This window comes from Coenobita brevimanus, chromosome 108, assembly GCF_032717465.1.
Source record: "Coenobita brevimanus isolate Jiangsu-jjx chromosome 108, ASM3271746v2, whole genome shotgun sequence".
Taxonomy (NCBI): Eukaryota; Metazoa; Arthropoda; class Malacostraca; order Decapoda; family Coenobitidae; genus Coenobita; species Coenobita brevimanus.
The window spans coordinates 5,485,935-5,498,225 of record NC_137061.1 but is presented as its reverse complement, the minus strand read 5'-3'; the positions used below and the strand labels follow the sequence as shown (position 1 = coordinate 5,498,225).

The following is a 12,291-nucleotide window of genomic DNA, read 5'->3' as shown; positions in this document are numbered from 1 at the left end:
CCCTTGATACTAAAGTTGAACACCATGCTGTTTGGTAATTTCCGGGGCGTTGTGGCTTTTACCTTACAAAGATTGTTAAATAAAGAGCTTCATTCAGCCATACACTGGTACATAGTAATGTACAGGTACGTCTAAATCTCCTTTTTTCTCAGTAAATGCTCTATTTACTAAATTACATGTGAACTTTTGCTGCATTCTTCAGGATGCAGAGGAGAGAGAGAGAGATAGAGTGGGTGTGGGTGTGTTTAGGGATGCCATGCTGATTGGTGTTTCTCTCATATCCATTCTTTTACCGAACGAACTTTGTCAGATGAACATAATGTTCAGGCAGCTCAGGGTTGTCATTAAAACTGAAATTTATTAAAAGAGGGTTCAGTATATCAAGGGTTTACTGTATCTGTGAAAGGTAGGGGAGTTTAGTGTAATAACTCTGTTTATTACGTATTTTTTTATGGAGCAAAAAGGATTGGATGACGATCATGATGACATTCACTCTTATATTTAACAGGGAATTTGTAAGTTTGAATGAACTTCGAGCGACACATGGACAGCTGCTGCAGGAGTGGCGAGGAAATCTTACATTAGAAGAGGAGGTGGAGGCATTCCTTGCCCTCAAGCCTGACCAAGTCCATTCCCAGGGACTCACTCACCTGCTTAAAATGGTAAGGCATAATAAACCACAGCCACAGCAATCACAGCTTCATGTTGCCACAGTTGCATCAACCACAGCCTCATTTTATCACAGCCAGATCTATCACAGCCTCACTTTACCACAGTCACAGTAACCACAGCCACACTTTTCCACAGCTACACAAACCACCACATCAACCACAACCTCATTTTACCACTGCCATAGCAACCACCACATCCACTTTTACCACAGCCACAGCAACCACAGCCACATTTTATCCAACAAAACAACCACAGTTGGTGTAGGTGCAGGACACCTTCGTGTGGTGACACCAATATAGCCACACAACTCCACTTCCTCACTGTACAAACATCGAATCCCAGCTAGGGCAGGGAACAGTTAAAAGGAGTTGAATTTCACAAAATTAGACTTTACTGATCTAGCATAACACCCGCTGATTTGTAAATATATATATATATATATATATATATATATATATATATATATATATATATATATATATATATATATATCCATCCATCCATCATCTAATCCTACATATATATATATATATATATATATATATATATATATATATCTATATATATATATATATATATATCCATCCATCCATCATCCAATCTTATATAGATAGATAGATATATATATATATATATATATATATATATATTTTCATTCATCATCCAATCCTACATTGCCCCATGAGGAGCGTAGGAGCCCGGGGCTAGGAAAGTTGGTCCTGGCATTTAAGATGAGAGTGACTAGCCTCACTCATCCCTGAGTGGCATTATGTGAGCAATAAACCCCAACCATCCCTTGGATATAAACCTTCACCGGCTCAATCCGATTGGAGCACCTTTATTACCCACTAAACCACCAGAAGCCAAAATTTGGTTATATGGTTACCACCCAGCATAGTAAATGGTTTCCTGGTGTACAGGAAACCATTTGGCTTGTCACTCAGTGTAGAGTCACCCACAGGCAGAAGGAAGAGGAAAGAATGAAGGAAAGAAAGACACAAGAGGGAGTGTAAAGTCACCCGCAGGCAGAAGAAAGAGGAAAGAAAGACAGAAGAGGATGGATGGAAAGAAAAATGGAGGAGAGGAAAGGGCAGACACCCGAGAGCAGCACTACATCAAGTGAGTGGATGGTGAGTGCCCCCACCTACCACACTATATATATATATATATATATATATATATATATATATATAAAAGAAATGAAAAAAGTGCCCCTTAATGTCACTAATATACCAATATGGATGGGTGGTTTAACACCATAGTGGTGACATGTGGAGGTATATGATATGCAGAACTGCTGGGCTTCAGGGAATGAGCTATTAAAACCTATGTCCAGAGCGGGATGCAGTAAAAAAAATACTAAAAGTAATAAACAAATTCTGGCACCATATTTTAAGTTTTCCATGTGATGGATAAACTGTTATGATGGACACCCTTGCCCCCTAAGTAGCCCATCTTAAAGTGGCTTTACTATATGTACTGTTGAACTCTCTAGTAATCATGTATACTTCAAAATGGCCCAGTTTGAGCTATAACTGTTGTATCTCCGCACTGAGCAACTTCTAAATGTAAGTGCAGTATAAATCTCCCTTTTAAACAGTTCATAGTACAAGTGAGTCCAGTTATACGAGCATCTGATATACAGTACAAGAAATCAATGATAACTCGAATTCGGTGATGCAAGCATGACCAGTTAGCTTAATCCTATTTTTCCCAGAAGTTATATACTGTACTCTGTTATACAAGTTTTCATGAAATCCTGTTTTTTCATTCCGTTATATGAGTTTTCTGTATCTGAGCAGTCCTCCATGAATATATCCCATTCGGATAATGGGACCCACCTATACCATGTTTTGAAAGTTCAGTAATATAATACTTTTTCTTTCCTCTCCACAGCTGCAGAAACAGCATAATCAAGTGAACAGACTATACAGATGGCGAGGAGTTGGTCAGGAATCACTTGGACATCGCCTGGTACATTTCTTGGTCAGTCTGGCATCTTCAAATAGGAAGAAGGTAAGATGAAGGAACTTTTCTGTCCCTTAGATGTATGCGAAGTTACATGTGGATTTTTGTACCTACTGGGTGGGGCCATATTTCCTGGGGCTTGAATGGTGAGTGAATAGGAGCGGGGCCCATGCAGTTGGGCAAACTTTGGTTCGTTTCTTATTCCATCAGTTTTTTGTGGTTCTCTGGTCCCTACCTCACCCCACTCTTGGGTGGGATAGGATGTCTGGATGATGATGATAATGATGATTTTGAGGAGGAGGAAGATTTGGAATGGCACAAGTCAAGAAAGAGAGCAATGGCAATGAGTTATATGAGAGGAGGATGTGGAGATATGGGTAGACAAATGAGAAAGTGAAGAAGTGCTGTAATATTGATGGGGATGTGCTAGGAAACATTAGAAGTAATTTGAGATTGTTTGGCCATGTGGAGAGGATGGAAATCAGAGATAGACAAGTAAAGTACAGTATGTGATTGATGTATCAGAGTGGGAGTGTGTGTTTAAAGATGAGATAGAAGGATGGGGTGGAGAGGTATGTGTTAGGGGGTTGTGAGTTTGGTATAAAGCAGTTTAATGGCAGAGGACGGGGTGACATGCAGACAATTTGTTTGTGGCTACCCTTTCTTTGATTAAGATATGACTAGAGATAGACTTTTATTGAGGGCTTATTGTATTTCTGCACATTCTTATATTGTGTCGACATTTGTGTTGTACTGTAGGTGGCACTGGAAGCATGCAAGTGTCTGGGTGAGGTGGGTCCAGCATCGTTTGGCACCACAGTCTTCTCCATCAGTGGCCCCAGCCACTACTCGGACTCTGTCGGTGACCCTGAGAGCCAGATTGCCCTTACAGTCATCAGAGAGCTCAACAAGTAAGACGAATATAGATGGTGTTGTAGTTGCTGCTAAACCTGGTCTCTCTGGCTGAGCAGACCTGTCAACCACAGGTAAGCAACTGCTTGTGTGGAGCTCTCCTACAAGTACAGTACACACTGTGTGGGAATCCAGTCCCCCTTTGTGGTACACAGTGCCTCACCAGGAATGGACCAGGGTCCTTCTCACGGTGAGGTGCAGGGAATTTAAGGTTTGGCTGTGGTCATATGTTATGACACAATACTGTATGTAACTGATATGTAACTATATACTGTAGTTATAGGTAACAATATGTAAAACAGGTAGTTATGTCTGAAGTTCTCCAGGAAGAGACAGCTACACATCCCCTTGCGTAGACTAATCAAGAATGCCAAACATCTCTGATCAGCTGCAGGAAACATGACTGACACACACATATGCATATACATACGCACACCTACACCTACACACTTTAGCCAGAACCAGAGGGGGATATAAGTCTGAAGTCACATGTATGAGGGTTAGAGAAGGAGAGAGAACCAGAGAGAGAGCCAGAGAGAAGGGGTTAGAGAGAGCCCGAGAGAACAATCCAGGGCAGAGGGCAGGAGATAGGGTCAGCTAGGAGGTTTGCCGTCACACTACGTTACGCTGTCAATCACACTTCGATATAACTGTGTACAGTAAACTCCATAACCCAAGAGTGCTTTGTAACTCACCTCGCTTACGATACGCAAAGAGGGAATATGAGAAAGAGAGATACCTACCTGTTCACTCAACACGGCAACGCACCATTTTACTAAGCAGCAGCAAGTTCAAGCCATGCGACGCCTCATGACTTTACACTGGCGGTGCTTAAATGATCTACAGTTACAACCAACCTCCCTGTCTCTCTACGTCTGTCTATGGCGACATTCATTGATATGGCTCCCAGATGGACACAACAGTTGCTCCACCCAGGATGCACAGTGCCACTACATGTAGGCATCTTGTCAGCATTTAGTAGGTGTGGTAAATGAGTGTGTGTTAAAAAGCAGTGCATAGAGGTTAATGAGACTAAGATGCTGATACCACAAGGGATTCCGCTAGTTGGAAAATTTTTGTGTGGAAGGTTTAGCATCCCCGTTCTTTACTCTTGATATGACAGTAATTGGATTAATCCTGGCTGATAGGTATACTGTAATGTGTAGCACAAGTGTGGATGGTTTTACCCATAGAGTGGAGTCAAGATTCCAGTAACTCGAAAAGTGAATGAATGAGAGTGTGGCCCATTTAACTTGGCAGGCTGTTAATAGTTCTCCCTATATCAGGTTTTTTCATGCTCTCTCGACTCTACCTGACCCCATTCTCAAGATAGGAAAGAGGTTTTGATGATGATGACATACCTGCACAGATATTTGACGGATGATGACGTGAATGTGGTGGTAGCAGCCAGTGGTGTGCTGCAAAAACTATTGAGAACCTCTGTCGGGTTTGGTGTGGTTTCCTTCTTGCCTCTCCTTACACAACAGTACCTCTGCATCTTATCACCACCATCCAAACCCAAGACCACAGTGCCAGTACTTGAAGGTATGTCAGAGTTCATTTGGTTGGGTAGTCATAGTAGTAGTAGTTTTAGTAGCAGTAGTAGTGGTAGTAGTGGTAATAGTAGTAGTAGTAGTAGTAGTAGTAGTTGTCATTCCTAGGCAGCCAAAATGGTTATTATGATAACTGTGATGGTAATGATGATGATGATGATGTTCCATACTGTATACAGTATTACTTTCAGCAATGGATGCAGAAGGATACAAGGCAGAGGTTGGTAATGACGACTTGTGGCTGTTTGGTGGAGGGGAGTACCAGAGTTGGGTAACGGGACTGGTCACAGCACTGATCCGGGCAGGCTGCGGCAGTTACATCATGTCTCACCTCCTGCCGATATGCGCAATTAAGGTTAGTACAATACCCCACACACATCTATCCTTAACACCTTCATTCCAGTGGTGTACAATATTTTTATTTATTTCATGGCAGACAGCAGTGAAGAGGAAACTACATGTGGTGGTGCTGTGTACCCAGGCTGGGCAAAGCAGTTGTGTCATCCAAGAGCCAAATCTCCTCCATATTTCCCTGCATTTAACCTGGTCCAACCCAGGTGAGGTGCTCTCAGCCACAAAGTGGTATCAGATGCCTACACAGTGTAGGCATCTGATGCCTACTTTATCACAGAAGCAGTTGCATACTTGTTGTTGACAAGTCTTCATGAACAGACAGGCCTGGGTTTAGCTGGAACAACAATCAGACAATTTATTAACCTTTGGAAAAGTCCTTTAATAATTTAATTGGTAATGAAGACTATATCTAACCTCCTGAATTCAAAAAGTTTCTCCAAAGCCGCATAAAATAGGAGATAACTAGAAGGAAAAGATGGCATCGTACAGGAAGGGTTAAGGTTGGTACAGTGTTATACGCATCATCATCATCATCATCATCCAGACCTCCTTCCCACCCTAGGGCAGGGTGAGGAGTAGCAATGACCAGACAGCCCAAATTTGCCCAGTCCAATGGGCCACGCTTCCATTCATTCATCATTCAAGCTTCCGGAATCCTGGCTTTAGCGCATACGCCAGAAACATTCACCACATATTGTAGCTTCACATAAACGTATCCGATTGAGTCTGTGCTCTGCACACTAAAGTTAAATGAATTCAAACTGAGATAAGGTGATAATGATGATGATTTTTCTGGTTAATTAAATTCAGTATGACTTGTAAACTGAGACAGGTTGATGATGATTATGATGATGGATGACAGTGATGATTTTTCTTGCAGACAGAGTTCAGTGCCTTGGTGCTGCCTCTTGTCATCCATGCGGCTCTTAAAACAGACCAGGTGGGTCGAAGGGATGTGTTATCACAACAGTTCTCAAGCTTCTTCCATCATCATGTCCAGGTCACAAAGCCAGGTGCAGATGGGAACCAGAGAGGTGAGTTGTATACCATATGATGTATATCTATCTACCTATCTGCCATAGAGACATATTATGGCAGAAGTTCTCGTACTCTCTTCCATCATCATATCCAGGTCAAAGAGCAAGATGCTGATGCCAGCTGGAAAGGAGAGTTGTACACCACATGCAGAGCACCATGTGAATGACTATACAACCCATTTTGATAGGCATGCTGTTGATAGTTTTCCCACTTTCTTACTTTCTCTTTCCTTGTTTCTGGATCCTGCCCCACCCCCTTCTTAGGTGGGAGAAAGGTGTCATGACAGTGATGATGATGATATTTATATAAATATGTGTGGACAAAATCTTCTGTAGCTTTGTGATTATCATTTTGAGGTAGCCAAAGTAGTAGTTGCAACCCCAGGCTCATCTGTACATGAACCCAGTGGGCTTGTGGTTGAAGTTTTCCTCTTCCCTCCTACAGTGTTCATTTTAGGGGATAGTGGTAAAGGTGTTATGCCTGAGAGAATAAGTCATGGTTTCTTTTTTAGGGAAGGAGATGGTGATCAATAAGGCAGCTATCCAAGTGCTCCTCAATGTGATAGATTACTTACGCACACAGATGCCGCACGGGAACTTCTTGGGGTAATGTATTTATTTTACATATCCTTTATGTTAATTTATAATACTTTGTACTTAATTTTGGGTTTTATCAATGGCGTTTGGGCCTCTGGCAACCAAGTTGTCATCTGCCATTCTTATTGATCTGGATTCAGCCCCACCCTGGGGTAAGTGTTTAAGATGTATACTCTGTTCACTATAACTTGGCATGAAATTACCATCTCCATCATGAATGCTTTAATTGAATTTTATTATTTATTCAGTGACTTCATACTAGACTCCTATGTTTTCATAACTAGCAGGAGATTATTATATACAGTGTACTGTATGGTTTAGCTTTACCACCAACAGGGAATTTCTGATTTATATTTCTTTAGTCATCTGCGGGATCTAGTGTGAGTAAATATTTGTTTTTTCATAAATAACAAGAACAATCTCCTGAGAGTTACTTATTCATTGTGTGTGGATGGACAATGGGGTCCCCCAGGGCATAAGGTCACTTGGTGGTGGGATGAGGGTGTAGAAGCTGCAGTTAACCCCTTAACCGCGGGGCGTCACTTTCGTGACGCTTGGGAGAAAGGGATCATACCGCGGGGCATCACTTGTGTGATTCTGTGTTATTTTGAATTCGCCCGGGCTTTCAAGTGGTGGCTTGTATCATCTATCAGTACTGCCAATGTCCAACACTAGTCAGCACTCCTAATCTCATCTGTACTCCCATCCATTGTTGACAATTTAGCCATTTCTCCCTGTTCTTGACTCCCCTCCCTACCTCCCCTCCATTACCCTCTCCTCTCGCATGCCCGGCAGGCCACCACACTGTATTCAGTTTACTGTCGTCTTTCAAGGTGAAAACACGTCGGATTCGCACCTGTCAAATTCCGCCGCTTTTTAGCCCCATGCAAAGGGCCCTGTGACCTCTGCCCCCTACTAAACCTCGTGTGGAAAGAGGTAAAGGACTAAATGACTGCTGTGGAACGTGAACTGGCTAATTTGTCAATGAAAATGATAGAGAGCGACTACGATCTTTCTGGTGAGTAAAACAATGCAAGTGGAAATGTAAATAATGTGTAAACAGCAAGTGAAAGCAATGAATGTAAATATAAGTTAACAGTGGAAAATAGTTTTATAAGTTACTGCAAGTGGCAGTGCCTAACACAGTGTAAATAAAATAGAAATGTAAATAATGTAAATAAAACAGAGAATGTAAATAGAAATGTAAATGAATAGTAATATAAGAATACGAGTATATATACTAGGAGTAATGAAAGTTTCACTCTAGCATGTATGAATACTATGAGTTATGAAAGTGAAGGTGAAAGTGACAGATTCACTCTCAGCGCTAGTATACAGGACGAGAAAGTGAATGCTACGTATTTTAATGAAAGAGAAATTGAATGCCTACAGTGACAATAAACTACTATTACTGAAGGAAACTTATGGATAAAGACTGTAGATATATATGTTATATAGTAATAGAAGTATAAAGTGTGAGGGGTTTTATGAATAATAAATGACAGAACACCAGCGGCGAACGATCGCAAGTGGGAAGGTCATACGCGCTCCTAATTTTCATTGCTTTCACCTTTTTTTTTTTTTTTTTTTTTTTTTTTTTTTTTTTTTAGTATGGATTCCAAACTATTTGAGAATCATGGAATAGTGTTTCTAGTGATAATATCAGGCTGTGATAATCATATTACGGGTTGTTGGGAAGTGTAAAGTGGAGACTTCGTTACCCAACTTCAGAGGTCTCCACAAGTCCTACGGTACTCGACGAAGGCTCAACAAACATCCCAGGAGAAAGCTGAAGGTATTTGCCATATGCATATGTAATTTTAATATTCTAGGACTAATAACTGATTTTTGGCAAATATTTTTAGAGAGTCTGTCGGAGCGCGAATATGCCCACAGGACACGCAAGTCAAAGCAAAACAAGCCCGTGGTTTAGGGGTTAAGGAGAAAAGAAGGCTTTTCCAGGAATGGAAAAGAAGAGGTAACAAAGAGGAATACTTGGCTGCCAACCACAGGGCTAGAAAAAAGATATACAGGGCAAAATCTGAGTCAGAGACTTTTCCTGGATAGCCTAAATGGTGTGGAAAGGAATATGATATTTACCCCTTCGTACACGATGACGCATTCAGCGTCATTAGGGTCTTTCCTTGTAAATACAATAATCCCTCTAATATCCGAACGCCCAATATCCGAACATCCCCACTAACTGGACATATTCGTCCCGGGATCCAACATTCCCAAAATGGTCCAAAAACCGCAAAAAAATCGGAAAAAAAAAACACGAATTTTTCCCTCCCGTAATTTGAACTTTCCGCGCGCAGCGCGGGACACCTTTGTTGTGGTGCGTCATTCCTCCGACGTCCGATAGAGCGCTGCTGCATCCTCCCCACTTTCTGCCTGTCTCTCGCCGTGAGTGCACGCTCGTTGTCATGGCTGCCCACGTGCTCGCTTTTGTGGTGGTTCCTTACCTGCTGCAGGCACTCCTGCTGCTCTCGGACCTCTTATTAATGTGTGTGATGATGGCCCCGCTGCCTGAGAAGAGGAAGAGAGTGGTGTTGACTCTGGAGAAGAAACGGGAGATATTGGAGAAAGTAGATGCGGGGTGGTCTTCTTCCTGCATCCTCCGCGAGTTCAGCCTGGCCCGATCTACTTTGTTCGATATCAAGAGATCCCGAGACAAACTCATGCTGTACATGGCTGACTTCTTGTCGAGAAGCAAACGCAACGTGGAGAGCAAGGTGATGTTTACTCCCAAGTTTGCTGAAATCGACCGCTCCACGTTGATTTGGTATCGACAGCAAAGTGCTGCTGGTGTGATAGTACGTGGAACGGAGCTGAAGGCTGCTGCTGAGAAGTTTGCCAGGCTTCACGACGCCCTAGACTTCAAGGCATCCGAGGGTTGGCTCTTCGCGTTCAAGTACCGGTATGGCCTTACCAACAGTAAAGCTCATGGCGAAGCTTTGGACGCTAACGAGGATGGAGTTGACGAGTTTCGGCACAAGGTGAAGGGCTTGATCGACAGGGAGGGCCTCACTCTCGGTCAAGTCTACAATGCTGATGAAACTGGTTTATTCTATCGCTCTTTGCCAACCAACACTCTAGCCGAGGAGACGGAGAAGCATGTACCTGGCTGCAAGCTTTGCATGCAACAGATATTTGCTTTGTGTTGTTCCAATGCTAACAGCATGCACCGGCTCAAGTCCATTATTGTTGGCCGTGCAAAGCAGCCTTTGTGTATTCATGGAGTGATGGATGTCCTTCCTGTCGTTTTGTATCATTCTGTGATGGCTTGGTTCACAGCCAAGATCTTCAAAGACTGGTTTTACTGCCACTTCGTCAAGGTGGTCATCCACTACCAGACAAACACACTGGCAATCCCACATGGCCAGGTAAAGGCTGTCCTTCACTGGACAATGCACCTGCACATCTGTCCGACAAGGAGTTTGTGGCTGAAAATGGCCGGATTAGGTGCATGTTTCTGCCACCTAATACGACTGCTGTCATCCAACTAATGGACCAAGGAGTGATCGTGGCAACAAAGTGCCTATACCGCCGGAAGTTCTTGGACGAGGTGTTGGTTGTTCTTGAGGACGAGCGCAGGGAGGGACGGGACACGCGAGGCCAGCGGACTTTGGAAAACCTTCGCCGCTACAACATCAAGTCTGCAATCTACAACTGGGCCAGTGCATGGAAGGAAGTCCCTGTCAAGACTCTAGAAAATGGTTTGTCTTGTCTGCTTCTCGGAACGGATGTGGAGTACGATTTTCAAGGGTTTGATGTGGATGACTTCCATGCACGGCTACATACGCATGGTGACGATGTTGATGTGGACGATGTGCATGAGTGGTTGGATGACGACGAGGGCGATCCTGGGTATCAGACATTGTCTGATATCGAGATTGCATCTTCAGTTGCAGGTGTCAGTACCCAGCTTGAAGATTCCAACGAGGACAGCGACGATGATTCGGACTCCTCTCAGCATGACACTACTCCAGCCATCCCCAAGCTGAGCGCACTCCGGGAACACCTAGAGTTCGTTCTTGACTACCTGGAACACTCAGACTGCGACAGGGAGATGGGGCCCTTGGGACTTGTGGAGGAAGTGCGTCCTTTCAAGCAACGCATCATCAATCGTCAGAATCGTCGGTCCTTGCGTCAATCAACTACTGACAGTTTTTTCAGGCCCGTGACCCCCGCTGTGCCCAGCCCTGGCTCCACTCCGTTGCCTCCCCAAGACAGGCCCTCATGCTCCGAGCCACAGCCCAGCACATCAGCCACGGTGGAGTCACCGCTCGACGTGAGTTTGCGTCTGTCTTCAGAGTCATCTGCAGTGGGTACGCCATCACCACGACCCAGTGACGCATCCCTAGGTCACCTGGCAGTGATACTCTCGGAGTCTGACAGTGATTAAACAGCAAGAACTTCTCAACTAGACCACACGGGAATTTACAGTGTTGTGCAGTGAAAAAAACAGTGTGTTGTGTTAAGGATTTACAGTTGTGAGTGAGAAGACTAATTTGGATCAAAATTTAACGTAAATAGACTTGTTTGTTTTTGCTTTAGAAAATGGTTAGAAGAGTGGGAAAAGTTAAAGTGCGGAGTGCAACACTAAGTTACAATGGAGCATAAGTTAGACAAGAGTGCGCACTGTGAAGAGAACGGACTTCTGAGTGCGATTGACTAAGTTCAGTGCAAGACTTCATGAACAATGTACTGCAAGTGCTTCAGGAAATCCTTCTTACTGTCAGAGTCCGAGAGGAGGCGGTAGTTTATCGAGATGGCCATGGACTTGCTGTAAGTAGGCAGAATGTTTCATACTGTACTTTTTTCCATACTATATCTACCTCAAACACCTCATTTCACTCTTTAATGTCCTTTATTGGTGTGAATAGGGTGTTAGGAGCTATGCATGTGCAGTAAGAAGGTGTTTTTCTGAGTTAGGCTAGGTTGGGGTCCATAAGTCCAGGAGCCAGTAACCAGAATGTTTAATATTGTATGAACCTACCTCTAAACCCTCATTTTATGCTTCTTTTGCATTTATTTCAGTCATTTATGTGCCTTATTGGTGTGATTTGGGTCTTAAATAGGTGCTATGCATGTCCAGAGGGAGTTGTATATGTGTTTCTCTGAGTTAGGGTCCATAAGTACAAGTCCATAAGCTGGGGCCCAATATCCAGACAGGACCACTATCCGGACCTGCC

General features: G+C 43.3%; 1 protein-coding gene across 1 annotated transcript in view; it reads left to right on the top strand.

Moving 5' to 3' along the window:
• LOC145416941 (serine-protein kinase ATM-like) overlaps positions 1-12,291 on the top strand; it is a 505,436-nt gene that overhangs the window by 287,986 nt on the left and 205,159 nt on the right. Inside the window, exons 29-35 of the mRNA XM_080285796.1 lie at positions 509-662; positions 2,569-2,688; positions 3,400-3,551; positions 4,922-5,097; positions 5,297-5,460; positions 6,340-6,493; positions 7,009-7,102. Coding sequence (XP_080141922.1) covers positions 509-662; positions 2,569-2,688; positions 3,400-3,551; positions 4,922-5,097; positions 5,297-5,460; positions 6,340-6,493; positions 7,009-7,102 — 1,014 coding nt within the window. The remainder of the gene's footprint in view (positions 1-508; positions 663-2,568; positions 2,689-3,399; positions 3,552-4,921; positions 5,098-5,296; positions 5,461-6,339; positions 6,494-7,008; positions 7,103-12,291) is intronic.